We start from the raw sequence: 19341 nt of genomic DNA, 5'->3' as shown, positions 1-19341 counted from the left end.
AAATCAATTTCACTTCCCTCAGCTCTGCCAATTACATCATTGTCTTCCCCACCTTTCCATGCACCCATTAATATCCACAACTACCACCTATGTTGCCATGATCTTCTGTCAACCCCCCACTACAACTAATGAATCAATACCTCCACTATCACAGGTACCTTGCTTTCTAGACTTCTTTTCCATCTGGATTGGTTTTATCCTTTCAAACTGAAATGTGATTCAATGCTAAATCACATTATGTGGATTATGTAATTTACAATCCATGTGTTACCATACAAATGGATGCATGGCAATATGCATTCATATGTAAGCATGTATGTTGCATGTGATTTAAAAATAAAAATAAACTCTCTTTGCATGCTGACCAATGATCTTCATTGTGCAGGTACAGATATCCTGATTCTCAGTCTCCTGCAGGAAGTAAAATGTGTGGATGGGGGCAAATCGTCCAATGCTTCCTGTGTTTTCTCCCAGATTTGTCCAGGAGCCCATTTAGAGCTGGGACAACTCAGTCTGAGCTTACAGTCACAGCATAATCAGTGACAGATCAAATAACAAGCAACACCAGGACTCAAACCCCTGTTCTCAGGATTTGAATTCCAGTGCACTAACCACTTGGATAGGATGGCATCCACATGAATGTATTGCATACATCCATATGAATTTATTAGTGCATATAGCATTATTACTGCACTACTTATAATAGTGCTATTAATAACACTATTAGTAGTGCTAGTATTGCTATTAGCACTACTAAAATATATGAATATATATGGTTAAAGAAGAAGCAGGTTTGGGATCAAGGATCATGCCCTAGTTGCACTGACTTGTGGGCCTCCAATTACATTAAGTAAAATCCTTTCATGATTCTAACTTTAAAAAATATAAAATCTACATTTTATTATTCAAATTCATCATTGATACCTCTGTTATAAAAGAGATTCTTTGCACAAGTTGATTGCCTTAGCCCTGAGCTACAAGCATCAAATCTCCAGAGTGAGCTTTGCATATTTACACACACACACAAATAATATATATATATATATATATATATATATATATATATATATATATATATATATATATAAATATATATATATATATTATATCACCACAGCTTATTTGATTAAAAACAAGAATGTTAGCAATAGTTACCAAATTCATCGTTGAGGGTAAATAGCAGGGTCTCATAATCTAATTTAAAACAATGTCCACGTTTTCCAATTCTACACACTTCTGTGCTAGTATCCACTGGGAATTCCAATAGCTCTTCATTGCTACCTATAACACATATACAAGTAAGTATAAAATAAATATACAAATAGAATAGGTGCACATACCTAAAATTGAGTTGGGAGGAATTTAAAACTGTCTGTAATCTGGTAACACTGGAATATATGAACTATAACCCACTAATTGCTGTTTCTATAAAGTAAAATATTTTCAAGCTGGATGTCCTTTATATGGAAGGGGTAGAAGAGACATAGATTAACAACTCCTTTCCAGAGACTGATTATTTTTTGAAAGAGGCACACAAGAGAAACAATGTCACTTTTGGCATATTGAATGGCTTTAGCTTGGCCAGATTTTTTTTTAGTGTCTTACTTTATGTTAAATCTTGCTGTGTGTTACATTATAGAATGTCAGGTACTATACAAATACCCCTCTACCCTCTGTAAGTACCAAGGATACTTAGAGGGCTTTCTAGATAAGGGCCTTATAAGCTTTCTTGAACCCATTGCACAGAGTTATGGAAAAATGAAATATGCTTCAGGTCTCCATGAAATTGCAATCATGAAATCTTTACAGAATCTTACCACAATGATACGTCCACTGTAAGTTTTTGTTTGAGATATATATACATATATATATATATATATATATATATATATATATATATATATATATATATATATATATATATATATATATAAAAGAAGTAAAATTTCATCACAGTTGGCTTACAAAATAAGGAACTCTGTTTCTTTTAAACAGCAGCATTGCTAGTGGAAAAAATTTTTTATTATCTATATATAAGTCACCATTGGATTTAATCACCTTTGGTTGTCATAATGTGTTAATGTGCATCCACATAAAATTTGTCAATGAGCTGTAGAACATACCTTTTTTTCAAAGCTTTATTAAAAATTAATGTGTTGTCAGAAAATTAAAAATTTGGGATAATCTAGGTAAATCAATTTAAATTCGTTTTACAAATTATTAACCAACAGTTCAGATTTAACTCACACAATATCCAAACTGGTACACTGCCTTATTTGATGCTTTTTCTTAGCAATTCCTTGGAATTTCCCAATAAAAAAAAACGCCTTTGAGGTCACAGGTGAATCACTGGGGAATAAAATCATATTCAAAACTTGGAATTACAAACTGTTTATAGCTTGAAATTATGTACATTTCTCCTCCTATAATACTATCTTCCAAAATACTGCAAGTGAATGTTGTCACTTTTAAAATGGTGCTGGCCATAGAAAGTTAAAACATGCACAAATGATTAATAGTTGTGTTATTTCTGATTTTCAAAAGGTTTAAGTGGTACATTCATAAATACATCAAATAGTTTCTCACTGTAACATGATCCAAAATACCTTCAGTGAGCCTTTAATGAAGGAACTATAATTGTATTAAACTGACAAAAAATGATTTTAAAAACCTTTTTAAAATTAGTGCAATATGTTACTTTTCTAAGTCAAAGTACAAAAAGATTAACATTTAAACAAGAGGTGGTGAAAGGAGGGGATAGTTTTTAAACAATTTCTTCAAGCCCAACATAAAAAAAAAAAAAATAGCTCAAAATATTTTAGGTTGTATTCTTTTTTTTCTCCCAGTGATGTAATCTGAAATTGTGAGTTAGGAAGCAAATCTCAAAACGTCTCCCTGATAGGTAAGCTTTGCTAATTACATTGTAGCTTGGGCCTGTATAACAAAGTCTAAAATATTGAAAAATATGTCAATTCTTGGGGGGTTTGTGGGAAAGCATTGGATGTAGTCAAATCATATCTTTCTGAGAGAACACAAGTTTAATTAATAATTCTGCTTCTTCTTTCCTTCCACTATCATCATTGGATGGTGACCCTCGGGGTTCAATTATGGGCCCTCTTCTCTTTTTCTTTATATTAACAATCTGTGTTTTGCTGCAGCCTCAGCTTCTGCAGATACACAGTTTGCTGATGATACAGCTGCTTTTGTGTGTGGTAGATCTTTAAACGAACTGCATATAAATATTTCTCATGCATACAGTTGTATTTCAAAATAGTTTCATGACAGTAAACTTTTACTTAATAAGAAAAAACTAAACTTATTTATAATAAAGTTGGGTGCAGGTTTCCAAAATTAGCTAACTTTTGTGTTATGCTTGAAGATGGTTTATTGTCTATCAAAAGGGCGGGAAGTATTCATTATCTAGTTGTAGTTATTGATGAGAATCTTTCATGGAAGGATCACATTGATGTTATTTGTGCAAAACAGTTCATTGGTATTATGAACCAGTTAAAACATGTAATTCCTTACTCAGAACTTTATTCACTTTGTTATACTTTAGTACAATCTCATTTTGATTATGCAGGATTGGTCTACCTAAATATGTTTCAGTCTAATCTTGTTCTACTTCAAAAGATACAGAATAAGGCTGCATGCGTCCTTAAATCATTTTTACAGTATCCTTCCCTTTTGCCAAATATATCATTTACAGAATTGTGGATATTCTCCCAGTGAGGCTTAGTATCAAGTCTTCTATATTTTTACTTAAAGTTAAATTTGACCATGGAGATCCTCTATTAATCCCTTTGCCAAAATGTGAGAGGTCAAGATTTATAGTGCAGTATATGGTTCCTTTGATTTGGTCTAAGTTTGTTGCATCTATAGATATAATGTTGTCACTTATTGCTCTTTGATCTTGGCTCTGAACATTGCTCATAAAATGCTTTTAAAATTAAGAGCTTAATGATAATGAACACCAAGGTCATGGACATTTTCAACAGGTAAGATTGAATGTCCAGCAAGATGATATTGGTAACTTTGTTCTACTTTGCCAAAGTAATGGACAACCCTACACTTATTTTTGCTGACAAATGTGGAGTTAGCATTACACCAATTGTGCACTGCATCCAAGTCTTTTTGAAGCAATGAAGCTTCATCTGAATTTGTTAAGGAGCAGTAGAGCTTTACATCATCTGTGAACATTTTAATTGTGGAATGGTGGACAACAAGAGGCAAGTCATTGATGAAAAGGCTGAAAAGTACTGGACCAAGGCAACTACGTTGTGGAACACCACTTAAAACTATCTCAGCAGAGGACAAAGCATCACCTACAATCACTTTCTGGATCCTGCCTGTTAGATAATCACCAATCCAATTCAACATTCTGGCACCAAGGTGCCAATATACCTCACACTTTTGAAGTAAAAGTGGAATGGAAATTTTATCAAACGCCTTAGAAAAATCTATATAGATGCAATCAAACCTGAGACCTTCATCTGCCATCCTATGGAAGTCAGTAATTACTTCCAAAAGGTGTGTACTACATGAATGTTTTTTACAGAATCCGTGTTGAGATGGATGCCTAAGAAGAATTGATTTGAAATAATTTTGTGTTCTCTTGACAATTAGTTTTTCCATAACTCTGGAAAAAATTGAAGTGTTTGATATTGGTCTATAGTTTTTAAATTGCGTTTTTGTGCCACTTTTATACAGGGGTTTAATTATTGCTTTTTTCCATGCCAAAGGGCAAGTACCAGACACCAGACACAGATTATACAAATGTGTCAGTGGTTCAATGAGTACTGTTGCAAGCTCTCAGATCATATGGTTTGAAAATTCAAACCATATGATCCATATGATTATGGTAGTTTTACTCTTGGAAAATTATTTGTTTCTACTCATTTTTGGCTTAATGAAGCTCTTTACTAATCTTTGACAATATGGGAAAAAAAATTCAAATTGATTTCTGTTTGCTTTTATTGACATAGTTTTCCTTATAGAAAAAAAAATATTTTATGTCTTTTTGTTGTTTTTTTTTTTCTATTAGAATCCATAGTTTTTACTTTGAAGATTATTTTACTTTATTCCTGCTCATTTTTGGCTTAATAAGGTTCTTTAGTTGTCTTTAAAAAACTGGTTCTGTATGTTTCCTATTGACAAATACTATCTGTAAGTAATTAAAAAAAATAATAAGTTTTTCACCTGAAAGTAAGGAGCAACATTAGAACTTAAAACAAACAGAAATTATTATGTATATGAAAGAGGTTGATTCCTTCAAAGGTTATAAGATCTTGTGGAGAGGGCAAATCTTTTCATATATGCAAGAATTTCTGTTTGTTTGAGGCTTTGATGTAGCTTGTTACTTTCAGTTGAATAAACTTGGTTTGTAATTTAATTTCTGATTGTTTTTAAATAATACCAGGAAATCTGGCTCTCTCCCCATTAAAAATTCCTGTGCTTGCACATTATATGCAATTTACCCAAGTCTAAGCTGTGCAAAATTCAAGAACAAATCAGTTTCTTAATTACCTTAGAAACAAATTTGGGCTATATATTTGCACATTAGGGGTTGGGGGGGGGGGCAGTTAAAGTAAATTGGGCATGTATACAAAATGTGTAAGGTACAATTATTCTGTATAGGCTATTATGAATCAAGAATAGTTTTTGGACTTCAAACTGTCTAAATATTTTAGCTCTCACCCTACTCATTTCCAAATATATAGCCAAAATTATAAATGTCTAATCTATTCTGTCACTTATCTTGTCTTATACTAAGCAGAAAGAAACTAACAAAGAAACTGGTTTGTTCCAGAGTTTTACACAGCATAAACTTGAATGAATGACATATAGTAATATTATTAGTAGTAATAGATCAATTTTATTAGAAATAAACATTTCTTAGCAATAGCACAACATAAGCAAAGCTTGCAAGGCTGTACTATATTCAAGGAAAAAATATAGGCTAATACACTGTTACTTCCCCTACAGAAAAAAACTCAAATAAAATTCTTAAATTTGGAAAATCTTATTTTCCATGGGAGGAGGGGATTTTCTTTAGGGGTAAACAATAGCCACCATATATACTACCTGCACAGTGATTTAGAATAAGTATTAGGCTATTTTAATTAAAATTAATACTGAAATAAATAAAATACAAATTATTTTGTTAAGAGATACAAATTAGAAATTACATAAAATGAAATTACAAGTCAGAATTATAAGCCTTTTAATGGCAGCATAACCAAAACTACAAATAACAGCAAAACCAAAATAACCAAAAGTCTTCAGGTTGTTTTTTATGATTGCTTGTCTTTATGGAAATAACAAGTCTATTTGGATTCAAGATAAATTTTGATTCTGAAAATTAAATCTATTTCTTAGCTCTCTAAAAGGTACATCAATCAAAATTTGCTTGAGTTCCTTCTTGTAGCCTACTCAAAGCATTTTCACTTCAGAGCAGTGCATAGGCCAAAAGTGCACTGAAACCGTTTCTTTTATCTGCCTTGATTCCATCATTAAGTAATAAATGCATTTATAAAACTGCAAATAACAGCAAAACCAAAATAACCAAAAGTCTTCAGATTTTTTTTTATGATTGCTTGTCTTTATGGAAATAACAAGTCTATTTGGATTCAAGATAAATTTTGATTCTGAAAATTAAATCTATTTCTTAGCTCTCTAAAAGGTATATCAATCAAAATTTGCATGAATTTCTTCTTGTAGCCTACTAAAAGCATTTTCACTTCAGAGCAGTGCATAGGCCAAAACTGCACTGAAACCGTTTCTTTTATCTGCCTTGATTCCATCATTAAGTAATAAATGCATTTATAAGGCTGAGAAAGGTAAGCTAGCCTAATAAGTCACATGCCCAGTCTCTGAACCAAACAAACTTACTTGATTTCACTGTAACGCTTAGGCCATGTGGATCATATCCGAGTATTAGTTTTACTTCATGATTATATTTAGTGTATGAAGATCCATCATCATTTAATATTGATACTTTAACCCCCGCTATTTCCATTATTTGTTTTAATAATTTAAGGTACTTTTGCTCTTAAAAGTGAGGGATTCTTCTGTTCTTCTCGAATGCATTTTGATTATGTTGAGTTAACATTGCTACGAAAGGAATTTTCGCTAGGCCAAATCGTTGATAGAAACAAAATAAAGTACAAATACAGCATAATATCAAAAGTTGCAGAATATTGCAGCACATTGCAGAAAAACTGAGTCTTTTGCTTGTTTAGAAGGAGAGAACGAAACATTTTAAAGAAAAACTTTTGTTGTTTCATTTGTAAAGCTCTAGAATTGAACTTTTTTTTATCATGTTCTCATTTTTTCCTCCAAATGCTTCGAAAATTTCAGGATATGTAGACAAAGTAACTTCAATATGCTACAACAACTACTACTACTGATAGCTCACCGCAAAATCAAGCCACCTGAGTCCAATACAGCTGCAAACGCTTCTCCTCCATCCCAGTCTATTCAAACCCCGCTCTTTGTAACCTCCCAAGAAGTTCTTATTTGGGGGCGACCTGCTTTTCGTTTGGCCCAAGATGACAGGCCAACAAAAACTATTTTTGGCCAACTGTCATTTTTTCTCCTTAGAAATTGTCCTAACCATTTTATTCTTTCTCTCGTTATAGCCCTAGAAAATGGGATTAAACCACACTTTTCGTATAGCTTACTATTAGAGATTCGATCAGTCGGTCGGGTATCCGAAATAATCCGTAGGTAATTTTTCTGAAAGATATCTAGCAACTCCTTTTCTGCCTTTCAAGCTTCAGAATTATAATGGATCCCTTTCATTACCGTGGCTTCAAAAGCCTATTCTTAGTTCACAGACTTATATTCCCATTCATCCAAACCTTAAGCAACTGTAGAAAAACACCCTGGACCTTGACTATTCTACTTTTAACATCTTCACCACACCCAACGCCTTCACAAATAATAACACCTAGGTAAGTGAAGCTGTCCACTTAATCAATCTCCTCGGTACCCAGCGTCAGCTGTTCACCTTCAGTTATTCCTAGTCTTATCAGCATTGTCTTCTTGACTTTCAAACCTATTTCTGCACCCTGAACTCATTTTGCTAACATTTTCATCTATGGTGCTTAAATTTTCAGAGTAATCTAAGTTTTGGAGGATTTTACTTCCCTGTTTGATTCCGTGTTTTCCCACTGTCTTTGGTGTGCTCCTTCGGATAAAATTTGTCAAAATAATCCATATAAACTAGGATAGAACTTAATTTCTGATTCAATACGAAACTAGCCACTAACCTGGCTTCCCAACTTAGCTGCAACGATATTACTCTTGTGTCCAACTGTAATTACTTTAATGTATTTATCCTCTGTACTATACAAGGACAGAACCTCCACAAAAGCTCTTCAATCAGCTTCATCAGACTCTTGCTCATAATCTATAAAACTGAGGGCTAAAGGTGTTCGATTACTTAGGCACTTCTGAATTCTTATCCAAGCGAAGAAATTTAGTCTACGCTAAAACTCCACTGTTCTTTTCTTAAAATTTTATTTACAACACATCTAAGTCTAAAAAGTATTATCTTACTCGGTGAATTACTTCTTAGAGGAACCAGACGAATATCTTTATAATTACAACACTCTCGTGTCCCCTTTTTATGGCAAGATTTAATAAGAGTTTTCCTAAAATAGCAAGGTACTTGGTGCTTTTCGAAAAATATATTCACTTTAGCCAGTAATTTATCTTTAACCTCACAGCCACCATTAAAAAAAAACTCATTAACCACAATATTAGCACTTGGAACCTTATTAATTTTCAGTCCTTTTTGTTCTGACTCGAAGTTTTCCTGACGAATTTAATCTTCTTCGTATCCTAAGTGTTACAATTATTTTCATTCTTTTCTATATATTTTCCTGTAGCTATATCATGGTTTAGCATATTCTTAAAATGTTGCACCTGTCTTTTTAATTCTTTCTTTCTCACTAATTGTGGCCCCGTTCCTATGTTTAACTGGGAAAAGTCCAAATAGAGTATTCCCTCTCAAGTATTGCCTCTCTCTTAGAGTCATGCCAGTATGGGATTTTACTACTATACCGTCTGGCTGCATCTTCTCTTCCTCCAATTTCTTTACATTCGTACTATTTTCATATCACCTACCCCTCAAATAGCTCTTGAATAGGTCCCTCTTCCTTTTCATAGATTATAATTAAAAAGGAAGTTTTTCCAACTGAAAGTAAAGACAAATATTACGACTTAAAACGAACCAAAATTATTAAGCATATGAGGGGGGTTGCTCATCCTCAACACCTCTCTTTTTACGCTGAAGTTTTTTAGTACTTTTAAAAGGAAAGCCTCTTCGTGTTCTAATTGAACGAACATACTGTTTAAGGAATCGCTCTTGGAAAATTGGTACGGAATTCAAACTTAGCGTAGTAAATCGTGGGGTGTTGAGAAAGAGCAACACCCCCATTATATATAATAATTCATGTTCGTTTTAAGTTGTATTGTCACTCCTTGCTTCCAGTAGGAAAAACTTTTTTATATATATTTAATGTCTGATCATTTTTTGAACAATGCCAGGAAATCTGGTTACACCTCTACGGAAAAATTCTTCCTTCCCATGAATTTATTCTCTAGACGATTCGATCCTTGTGAAAATTTACCCCAGACTATTACCCTCAACATCTCAACGTGTAAAATTGAGTTGGCAAAGAGAAAGCAAGACATAAGAGGATTTTTGTGCAGGAATTCTGGCAAATTTTTCAGTGTAAAATTTCCTCTAAAAATTCACTCCCTGGAAACTTTTTTTTCCGTGGTAAATTATCCCCGTGGAAAATACCACCGGCAGTGAATCCCCCCCATCCGATAAATACATGCATACTTCCCAATAAAAAATTTTATACGGAAGCAATGGGAAAATTTTGTATGTTAAAGACCTTTCCCCAGGGCTGTCGGGGTCACAGTATATGCAAAGGCACAATTATTTGGCCTTTAAGCTATGCTGAACAAATTCTATCTCAATATTCTAGTTGGACAATTTTTAGAAAAAGGGGCGTGGGAGGGGGCCTAGTTGCCCTCTATTTTTGGTCGTTTAAAAAGGCTCTAGAACTTTATATTTCCGTTCAAATTATTTCCCTCCCAATATTCTAGGACAACTGGGTCGATAACATCACACCTGGAAAAAAACAAAAACAAATAAGAACGCATCCGTGATTTTTCTTCAGACAAAAATTCAAATTCCACATTTTTTAGCTAGGAACTTCAAACCACTACCATATGGTTTTCGGATACGCTGAATCCGACGATGTGATTTTCATTAGGGTTCATCGACTATGTTTTTAGGGGGTGTTTTCCTCTTTTTTGGAAAGTAAGGTAAATTTAGTCAGGCTCGTAACCTTTAATGGGTAAGACTAAACTTAATTAATTAATAAATTTATTTATTTATCACCCACTTTACAAAGCAGAGATTAAGTGGAGTAAATACAAAAGAAAAACAGCAAAAGAACAACAAGAAACAAAGTTAATCACATATAGAAAAAAGATGGATTAGGCGATGAAAACACCCTAGCCTATAAGGCACTTCAATAGCTAGCTTAGCACATAATTTTTCACAACATTTAGAGCAAGCTTAGTGATATAATGTAATAAGAAGTATTCAAAAAGCTTGCTAAGAGTACATGCTACCGTTATGGGCCTATAAGAACTGCAAGAAACCGGCTCTTTTCCTTTTTGTAGAAGTGACGTAACACTACCGCATAAGAACGAATCGGGCACACACGAACTACTAAAACTCATTTGAAAAAAAAACAGTTGGAGATGAGATACCATTTCAAAGGAATTAGGAACAAGATTCGAAACACTAATCCCATCAAGATCCAAGGATTTTGATTTTAAACCCTTAATACCTTTAACAATTGCCGATTTTTCAACTGGAATCACATGTCTTTGACATAAACGTGACGTCAAATTTTTTTTGAGCAAACGTGAGAAACGCTTATGCACTGCATAATTAACTTTCGAAAATATTTTTGAATAATATTCGATCCAAGATGGACGAGGTGTAGTATCACTAGAACTTGTATCCAGAAACTTGGCAGAATTTACCACTTTTCGCCACTCACTATTACTTTTCGGAAAAGTTTCACCCGAGTATATCGAAATATATATATATTACCGGAGTAATATCGAAATACAGAAGTGAATGATCATAATCTCTCTCATATTCATGGACTTGTACTGCTGAAGTTTGTTATGAAGGAGAACAGATACAGTGATCCAAGTTTGAGAAAGAACCGCTACTGTGGATATATGTAAAACTGAGGTCTAGATCTTTCATCAAGGGGCAAATAGGTGTTGATTAAGACCCCGTCTGCAAGCTGGATTGGAAGATAGTGTTCAGAGGATTGGTAACAGCTAGGAGACAAATAGCTAGGCAAAGATAGCTTAATTATTCAGGCAAGACCACCAGAAGACCTGCCTCGGGTACGACGGGCATTCGTGCTGAAATTGTGAACTTCACCTTAGAAAGTTTATACCGCAGCTTGGGAGCAGGTGTTCTTGTAAGAGAACAACGTCATGATTAGCTAGTTTCTCATCAAGGCTTAACACTTCATCCTTGGCCCACTGATGTTGAAAGAACACACTGAGACCTTATACTCATTCATGATTGCAAGCGAGAAGGTCACGGGACTTTGCAATTAGCAAGAGCCTTTAGGCTTGAGCAACGAAAACTGTAAGCAACATAATCTCCACTATAATTTGTACTTTTAAGGGGGTTACTGCAAAGTGAGTTATCGGAGTTCAAATGGTGGCCAGGGCCCGTGAGCATTTGTGGTTTTGATCGGGACAGTTTGCAGCAAGGTGGTCAGGAGATAGACATTTCCTGCAACACCTAGGAATTTGCCGATATTCACTTGGGACACTTCATAGTCTATCTTCAGTCTAGATTTATGGGCCGGGGAAAGAGAAATTTCGTCTTCGAACGTAATTTTCACACAATTTCAGCTCCCGATTCTCGTAGCGTCTCGAACACCCTGGCAAGCTTCTAGAGGCGCAAAATCAAGATCTTGTGCAACACCTTTCATTATACCAAGAAACTTCTTCTCCAACTTTTTCTCCTTTTTTCCGTGATTGCTTTACAATCACGAAAAACCAAGCGCACAGATTTGCAAAAGTCAGTAGCAGCACCGCTATCTATCTTAACAATCAATTATCACCAGAGGTGCGCACAGTATAAATGCCCTCCGTGACCCGAAATACAGTCAATTCTTTCCTTCCGGTTGGATACATTATCGAGATAAGGCGGTACATTCGTAATAATAACGGTGGCTTTGCTTATATCACTGCCAATGGCAGTGCTTGGGAGACTGGGGAAATTCAGATCGAAAGTTGACATTTTCTTATTAACTTGCGAAAGAGTCTGTTGAATTCTGTTAAGCTTAGAAGCTATCCTGGAGTAAGCAACTGCTGGAATACAGAGAACTTCGGTTGGGGAACGGATAACAAAGACAGACATGTCCTCGGAATCACTCTGATTTTGAAGAAGTTCAAATATGTCTTCCAAATAATTCTGAGCTGTGTCTGAACCCGTGCACCTTGGATAGGGTTCGGTCAATTTTGACAGTGAGTCCTACAGGATTTCTTCGATTTGGCAGTATCACTTGACTCGAAAAATTCGACAACAAAGTTTAAGATCACTGCAGCTTCGACACCTTTTTCATTATTGTACTGCAGTAAAAAATTTCTAATTTTGTTTATCAAAATTTGTTTATCAAAATTTTGTTTATCAAAATTTTGTTTATCAAAAAAAAATTTTGTTTATCGAAATTTAATTTTGATTTAATTTAATTTGTCTAATTTTGTCAATTTTGTTATTTACCTAAACCATTTCCAAAAAATTGTCGGTATGCCCTTTTTACAGGCTAAGTGAATATAATATGTTTTGATCTAGCTCGAAACTCATCTTAACATTCCAGAAGTGCTTCCTCCAGGGGCATAATTTGCTATATGGCAGTTTCCCTTTTTCTTCCCAGGCCCCAGTTTGCCCCCCTCCTTTTCAAACCCCAATTCTACCCCTCTCTGGCTGAAATTTAGCTTCTTCGATAACCTTACCAAAACTAAGATAAACCAGCATAATTCAAGCATACAGAGTAACGGGTCAGAGTAACGGGTCAGTTTTCTTTAGTATATTTTGCTTTTGTGGTATTATATGCCTCATTTTTCCTTCTTCACTGCCATTTTCACTTGATTTGGGAAACTCTAATTTTGCCCCTCCCCCAGAATTTGTACGAAATTACCTTGCTGCTCCTGTTTCCAAATCACTAATTCCATATGTAAAAAATGAACACATTGTATCAACATCAGTCCCTAACCAGTGGTTGCAGGGGCAAGGGGGCGAGTCTTGTCATTCCAAGAGGTATAGTATAACTATTGGACTTTCAGCTATTCTGATGAAAATGGATATCTTGAAATTTCATCGGATTTCTTGGGGGAGGGCAATGGAAAGAGGCGTGAGAGGGGCATGGTTATCTTATGTGGAAAACTCTCCATTGGTGGGAAATAAGAAGGTTTCAAGGTGCAGTAAGTAGGCTTTACCAACGATGCAAAACTAGGCAAAAAAACCTAAGAGGAATATGGAACAGAATTTTGTCCATATGCATTTCACATGGAAGATGTGGTCACGGAAATTTGGAAGGGGGCTTATTTTATTAAAAATTGAAACTTGTAGCGTATTCTTTAAGAGTCAAAAGTGATTGGAGGGAATCTAGGCTCCCCACGCTCTTGTTCTCCCGAATACATCCCATAAAAACTTTGACTTGATCATTTTGTCCCATACAATCCCAAAATCCGAAAAAATAATGCCTTAGTAATTGACAAAACTCCCTCACAACCCGCGGGGCAAGGCTTGAAGTTATGTAAGCTGCCCATTGTTGAAATACCAAGTTATTGTGGAAGGTATGATCATATGAGCTTCAGAGGAGGCTCATTTTATTGAAAATCAAAATATCTAGTCCACTTATAAAGAATAACAAATAATTGAAGGGCAACCAGCCTGTCCCTTCCAACCGCCATTTCCCCCTCTCCAAATGCATCCGATCAAAGTTGACAGATAGCAATTTTATCTTACATAGTCCTAAGCTTGTTGACTGAGCCTCCAGGATTCACAGCTCCCAGCCCATGGTGCAAGGACTGTAAGTTATTTATATTGCATGTTGGTAACATATAAGGTTGTTTTTTTTTTTTATCAAAAAACGAGGACTTATCTGATCCTGTATATTCAAAAAAGCTGGCAGTATTAAGGTCAAACTTTAAAGGAATATCTAGAAGAATCCCAAACAGAATAAAAAAAAACAAAAAACAGCTTTTCCTTTGTTGATTGTGAAAAGGAAATACCAGCTATATCTAAAGAACGGATGATTTTATCAGTCCACACGTCGTTCGAGAAATGCACAGAGACATCTTCAACTAAATAAAAAGACACAGTATGTGTGCATCCAGTTTTACAAGAAGACGTACAATATGTCGAGAACAGCTGAGGGTAGTACATTAACTTTCAGGTCATTTTAAGGGAAATATTGAAAAAAAAAATTTGAAGAGCATCCAGAGCATCTTCTTAAATGCATCTGATCAAAATTGTTTATCTAAGTTACCCGAAGTTCAAAGATTGTGAATACAGATATTTATTACTCACATTCAGGAAAATTTTGATTCATCTCTGCTGCCCCAGTCTTACGAGCTCTGCTCTCTGTTGGGGCATAATATTGTTTCTGTATATTTTTAATTTGAATTAATAAATATTGATTGATTGACTGATTGATCTAAAAGAAGTGAAAACATATTTGGCTTTAATGGTTTTTGACGTCCGGTTTTCTTTTATTTTGTGATGATGAAACAGAGCTTTTTTATGGATGATTTTCACAAGCCATTTATATTATGACTTAATAACAGGGCTCTAGAAAACATTTCCCTTCTACAAAATGGTTGAAGACAAAATAGAGGAGGAAAGAAAAGACCGTTGGGAGGCCGATAAAAATATTACTGGGATTCTTAGAAAATAATTCAAAGATTCATAAGAACTCGTTGGAAAAATTGGGAAAGTAACGTCCAGCACTTCGGAACTGTTTAAGGTAGGATATACAGGTGACTTCTATAGCAAAGGGAGAAATCTTAGTATTCTGTAGGCTATAACTCCTAACACTACTACTAATAGTAGCTACTACTGTTACTGTTACTGTAACGGCTAGTGCTACTACTACCACTGCTGCTATTACTACCAATGTATAACAACTATTTCTGCTTTTGAAATTAACACTGCAACTACTGCTATACTTATAAATAATATAGATATTTTATATACGTTTAGATTACTTATAAACAGTTTAGATCGCTTATAAAGGCTACTTATCAACACTTTAAAGTACTTATAACTGGTTTATATTACTGATTAATTTAAAAAAATTATTGCATAAACAAGTTCTTAAAGAAAAGTAAACAGCTCCAAACAGCAGAACTAAAGTCAGATAATCATTCAAGCGTAAAACTACCCCAATCACTATCAATAAATAAATGAAACTCAAAACGAATAAAAAATTACAATAAATAGCCGAGTCAAAGTCAAAACGAGCATAAATTAGCATGAGTAGCGCTGATAGCCCCCATGCTTTCTCAAAACTGGAACATAATTCTGGAAGTTCTTGAATTTTCTATTTTAATTCAAGTTCGTTTTGTCCGTTTTAAGTTTCATTTATTTGTTGATATTATTTTGGGGTAGTTTTATGCTTGGAAGATTATTTGACTTTATTTCTGCTTATTTTGGCTTAATGGAGCTTTTTACTCTTTTTGAAAAGCTCGGCTGACTGACCGTATTTCAAACAGTTGATTGAACAAAAAATACGGTTCAATCCCACTTTCTAAGGCTATAATGAAAGAAAGATTGAGATGGGTAGGCCATGTTCTGCGGATGAAGGATGACAGATTACCGAAGATTGTCCTTTTTGGTTAACCGTCTGGGGCTACACGGAAAGCAGGTCGTCCTCGTCTGGGTTGGGAGGATGTCATAAATAAAGATTTAGAGGAAATAGGAGCTTCCTGGGAGGGTGTAAAGAGGGAGACCTTGAATAGATTAGGCTGGAGGAGGAGCGTGCTTATCTGTTTTGGCCTCAGGCGGCTTAGTGCTGCTTTGAGTTATTACTAGTAGTAATAGTAGTAGTATCTTATGGAAAAAGTGTTTTTAAATGGATTTCTGTTTGTTTTTATTGATATAGTCTCTTTTGTTAAAAAAATGTTTTATATCTTTTGAATTTGTTCTATAAGAATCTCTGTATTTTCATATACTTCTTGAAATTTTCCTCTTAATGCTCCTAGCCTTACAATTAGTTGTAATAGAAGTGGTAGTGTAAGTGCTGCAGTGACAGTAGTAATAACAGTAGTGTAAGCATATTGGCTTTTGATCAGATGATATACCCCTTGAAGTTTTCTCTGAAAGTTCCAATTTAATACCCAAATCGATTCTTGAGATACGCTTTTCGATTCTTGAGATCATGCAAACAATACCTAAAATTTTGATCAGACGTGTTTTGGGGAATGTTAGGCTTGGGGGACTGATTGCCTTACGATTACTTTTGACTCTTATAGAAGGCACTAAAACTTCCTACTTCCAATCAAATGAGCTCCATCCTATCCAAAGTTTATCCAACCATATGGTTCCAAAAGAGTCTTGAATACCACAGGGCATCACTTATAACCCTTGCATCTGAGCTCTGGGAGGTTTTGGCCACCATATAGACATTATTATATGATTTTTGGACTATAAATAGCAAATGGTTACCCCCAATTTTAATTGAATGCGTTTCGGGAAAAGAGGATTTCAGGGAGGGGGCTAGCTGCTCTTCATCACTTTTGACTCTTAAAAGAAAACAAAAACTACACATTTTTAATCAAATTAGCTTCTTCTAAAGTTTACACGACCACACCTTCCATACTAAGACTTATGTGCCCTTGGGTCAAAACTTTCAACCCTTATCCCCAGACTCTGGGGAATTCTGTTAACCCCAAAGGCCTTTTTATATGGTATTTTGTCCATTTTAGAACAAATGGCTATTTCAAAATTTCTATTGGATGTATTTGGGGAAAATGTGACGTGAGGGGGGGGGCCTATCCTCCAAACACTCTGACTCTTAAAAACGGTATTGCAGCTCCTAATATCCAATCCAGTGAGCCCCTCCCAAACTTTATACGACCACCCTTCCCATAAGAACCTTATGGGCATTGTGCCTTGGGGCACAACTTAAAACCCTTGTGCTGGGGGCTTTCGGGGGGCATGTTGTCATCCTCAAAGAAACTGAAACTCATCCTCAAAGAAACTAAAAACGAACAGAAATTATTACCCATATGAGGGGCTCACCTCCTCCTAATATCTCGCTCTTTACGCTAAAGTATTTTTAGTAATGTCAACTATTTATTTTACGGTTTTTGTGATTCAGGGGTCATTCTTAATTAATTGGGACAAAATTTAAGATTTGGTGTAAAGAGAGAGGTACTGGCGAGGGGGCGAACCCTCTCATATGTGTAATAAAAACATAAGATAAACAGAAATTCTTTACGTAAGCTAATTTATAAGTTACGTATATCTTTTACAAATAAAAAGATTCGTAAAAAATTAAAAGTTCTAGTTGCCTTTTTAATTAACCCAAAAATTGGAGGGCAACTAGGCTTCATCCCCGCTCTTTTTTTCTCAAAATCATTCGATCAAAACTATGAGAAAGCCATTTAGCCAAAAAAAAAAAAAAAAAATGCAAATTCCTCTGCGGAGAGTCAAAATCAAAACATGTATTGATTCAAAAACGTTCAGAAAGAAATTAAATACAGTTTTTTACTGTTTTAAAAAGAAGAGCTGAGAGAAAGAGTCAAACTTCGGCGTAAAGAGCGGGGCGTTGATGAGGAAGCAGCCCCTTTCATATACGAAGTAATTTCTGTTCGTTTTAAATATTAATGTCGCTCCTTACTTTCAGTTGAAAAAACTTGTTTTTTTATTTAATTATTAGTAAAGACGGTGGGAGCAGTGAAAATGTTAAAAGTAGAATTGCTAAGGCTCATGATGTTTTTTCACAGTTAAAAACAGTTTGGAAGAATAGGAAGATAAGTCTGCAAACCAAGATTACAATATTGGAAGGGACATGATGACAGTGGTCAAGTATGGCTCTGAAGCATGGGTGCTCCGAAAGCGGATGAAGATTTACTAGATGTTTTCCATAAAAATTGCCTGCGGACTGTTCTGTGTACCCGGCTGACTGACCGTATTTCAAACTGTAGTAGGCTTACGAAAAAAGTGGTTCAATCTACGGCTATAATGAAAGAAACATTGAGATATTTGGGTCACATTTTTTTTCGATCACAACAGGATTTATTCGGGGGGAAGGTTACAAAAAACTTAAAAAAATACAAAAAAAATTATTCAGTTTTATTAAGTTTTTACGAGTCGGACAAACATTTCAGAGGGGGGAGGGTTCAAACCCCCTAGTCCCCTATCCCTGGATATGACCTTGTATCATAATATTTTTAGTTTTTCCTCCAATTTTTTCCATACCCAAAATATTCCTCTATAGAAATAGATTGTTCCTTATGTTGTTTACAGCTCTTTTTCATCATGATACCATTTGAAAATAATTATCAAACTGGAAAAGTGCGACAGTGTCAAATTTATAGACATACAATTTAGGCACCAATTAAGTACAGGCATAAGAAGTGGCCTGAAGCCTTCTCTTTTCTTTTGAAAGCAATGACTGACTCCGTTGCAGTGTATGAAAATTGTGGAATTATGGACCAGCATATGAAAAGCGAAAAAGGCTTGAGTAACAACTAAACTATATCAGAGAACCAAGATGATGAACCATGGGGCTAAGAACCTTGGAAATTTGAGAACAATGCTTTTGAAATACCTTTCACTTGTCATCTGTCATAACATAGTTGTTTATAGTAAACAAGGGCTAAGTATTAGGATATCGTATAATAAACGTATCAAATCCTTGAAAAAGTACCAAGAAAAGGAAGCAATTGAAAAACAACAAGGAGTTTTGGTGCTAATGGCTATAGTAAAAGTGAGGTGGCATTGTAAACTCCCAAGAAAATTCTCCCATGCGTAGAATTCTACTACTAAAAATTCATCCCGGGGATAGGTCCCCTGAAAACTCCTCCCATATAAAATTGAGTAGATTAAGGGAAATAATGCCAAATAACAAAATAAAGAAAAGAAAGAATTATGTAAATTTTACCTATGTTCCATAATACATGTAGGATATATGGTGTAGAATCAAACAATCGGTGGTAACGAACTGTAATTAAGGAAAAAATCGGACAAATAGCAACCAA

At 34.8% G+C, this 19341-nt stretch overlaps 2 protein-coding genes across 4 annotated transcripts in view; both read right to left on the bottom strand.

Moving 5' to 3' along the window:
* Positions 1–7081, bottom strand: part of LOC136037994 (histone-arginine methyltransferase CARMER-like) — a 50224-nt gene extending 43143 nt beyond the window's left edge. For both annotated transcript variants that reach the window (XM_065720898.1, XM_065720899.1), the window contains exons 1-2: positions 6892–7081; positions 1156–1281 (exon numbers count right to left, since the gene is read on the bottom strand). In XM_065720898.1, the coding sequence (XP_065576970.1) occupies positions 1156–1281; positions 6892–7018 (253 nt within the window). In that variant the 5' untranslated portion in view covers positions 7019–7081. The remainder of the gene's footprint in view (positions 1–1155; positions 1282–6891) is intronic.
* LOC136037995 (UDP-N-acetylglucosamine transporter-like) overlaps positions 1–19341 on the bottom strand; it is a 446903-nt gene that overhangs the window by 103280 nt on the left and 324282 nt on the right. The gene's annotated exons all lie outside the window — the stretch shown is intronic.

Source organism: Artemia franciscana, chromosome 17 (assembly GCF_032884065.1).
Source record: "Artemia franciscana chromosome 17, ASM3288406v1, whole genome shotgun sequence".
Taxonomy (NCBI): domain Eukaryota; kingdom Metazoa; phylum Arthropoda; class Branchiopoda; order Anostraca; family Artemiidae; genus Artemia; species Artemia franciscana.
Note: the sequence above shows the minus strand (reverse complement) of the source record. Positions and strands in the feature narration are given on the sequence as shown.